This window comes from Myotis davidii, unplaced genomic scaffold (assembly GCF_000327345.1).
Source record: "Myotis davidii unplaced genomic scaffold, ASM32734v1 scaffold148, whole genome shotgun sequence".
Taxonomy (NCBI): Eukaryota; Metazoa; Chordata; class Mammalia; order Chiroptera; family Vespertilionidae; genus Myotis; species Myotis davidii.
This window is the reverse complement of record NW_006299479.1, coordinates 3,032,165-3,033,700: the sequence shown is the minus strand read 5'-3', so window position 1 is coordinate 3,033,700 and position 1,536 is coordinate 3,032,165. Positions and strand designations below refer to the sequence as shown.

The window sequence follows — 1,536 nt, the reverse complement described above, 5'->3', positions numbered from 1 at the left end:
CTGCAGGGCCTGGCATCCTGCTGTGCCCCTTGGGGGAACACGGTCTTGTTTCTCTGGGTACAGCGGGTGCCTGTCGAGTACACGCTGTGTGTGAGCTGGAGTGCGGATTGTGCGTCACGGTTGCTGGTTCTGCATCCCAGCCCTGGGCCCCCGGGCTGCCCTTCGGCGAGTTACGTGGCCGTGCTCGGCAGCCTCACTTCTGCCCGGCCACTGGTTCCTGGCAGAACACCAAGAGAGCACACAGCCTTCCCGACCAGTTGGCTCTGCTAGCGGTTGGGTGCGCTGGGCATCCTGGCAACCAGAGCCTGCTGCCTCTTGGACATGAGTGGACCGGACGCCTGCTCTCCTGCCCAGGTACCGACGTTGAGTTTTCTTCTGCCCTTTGATACCGAGGGGCTTCGTCAGTAATGTGGGGAGCAGCTGGGAGAAGGTCACCCATTGTCCCGAGGTAGCAGCCAGCCCAAGACTCCCCTGCCGGAAGGTTGGGGGTGGGGGTGGGGAGGCTTCAGAGTCTCCGTCTTGGCTTGGCCCAGCTGGGGTGTCTTAGAGAAACCCCAAGACTAGCCAATCTGCTGAGCATCAGCCAGCACAGGGTGGGGACAGGGACACGAGTGCAGAACTTTCTTGTTCAAAGCAGGGCTAGTGGTCTTGTTGCTCTGGACGGGTCAGTGCTGGTCACTGTGCTAGCTCAGGTCTCCTCCATTCAGGGCGGTCTGCTGGCGGCTGAGTGTTTGCCTTTCAGTTACTGCGGACACACCGTGTGTAGTGTTTCCATCTTGGCTGCATGTTTGTCTCGGTTTTTTTCACTTACCAATGCCTGGGCTCTGTCCCTAACCAATTAAGTGAGAATCTTGGGCCCAGCTGGCGTGACCCAAGTGGTCGAGCATTGACCTATGGACCAGAAGGTCACGGTTTAATTCCCAGTCAGGGCACATGCCTGGGTTTCGGATTCAATCCCCAGTGTGGGCATGCAGGAGGCAGCTGATCAATGATTCTCTCTCTTCATTGATGTTTCTATCTCCCTCTCCATCTCCCTTCTTCTCTGAAATCAATAAAAATATATTAAAAAAATAAATGGGAATCTTGGGGAGCGGGGCCTGGACACCTGAATTTTTTTTTTAACTTCTCAGGTGATCGGCTGCCTTGTGCAATTAGTGTTGTGGGCTACAGATAGCAAGGGGTGACTCCTGGTTACGAAAGGAAGATGGGGAGAGGATGGGGAGATGCTAGAGCTGGAAGGATCCTGGTTGCAGCCTAGCAGAGGGCACCCACCCCCTGGGAGCCGGTTAGGATCGGGCCCACCCATACCCACTAAGTCAGAACGGGCAGGCCAAGGTTTGAGGAACCTGCTCTCGCCACCTGCGGGACCAGCACTCCTCACCCTCGTCAGAATCTTAGTCAAATGCCGATTCTGATTCTGCCGTTCTGGAGGGGATGAATTTCTTTTTTCTTTTTTTTAATTTTTTTTTTTTTATTACAAAGGGTATTACATATGTGTCCATTTTTTCCCCCCGCCCTAGACAGTCCCCTAGCCTC

General features: G+C 54.9%; 1 protein-coding gene across 4 annotated transcripts in view; it reads left to right on the top strand.

The window, feature by feature from the left end:
- The first annotated feature begins 239 nt into the window (after positions 1-239).
- The window catches only part of ST3GAL4 (ST3 beta-galactoside alpha-2,3-sialyltransferase 4), a 25,622-nt gene continuing 24,325 nt past the window's right edge, over positions 240-1,536 (top strand). For all 4 annotated transcript variants that reach the window (XM_006775042.2, XM_006775041.2, XM_006775040.2 and 1 more), the window contains exon 1: positions 240-354. In XM_006775042.2, coding sequence (XP_006775105.1) covers positions 322-354 — 33 coding nt within the window. In that variant the 5' untranslated portion in view covers positions 240-321. The remainder of the gene's footprint in view (positions 355-1,536) is intronic.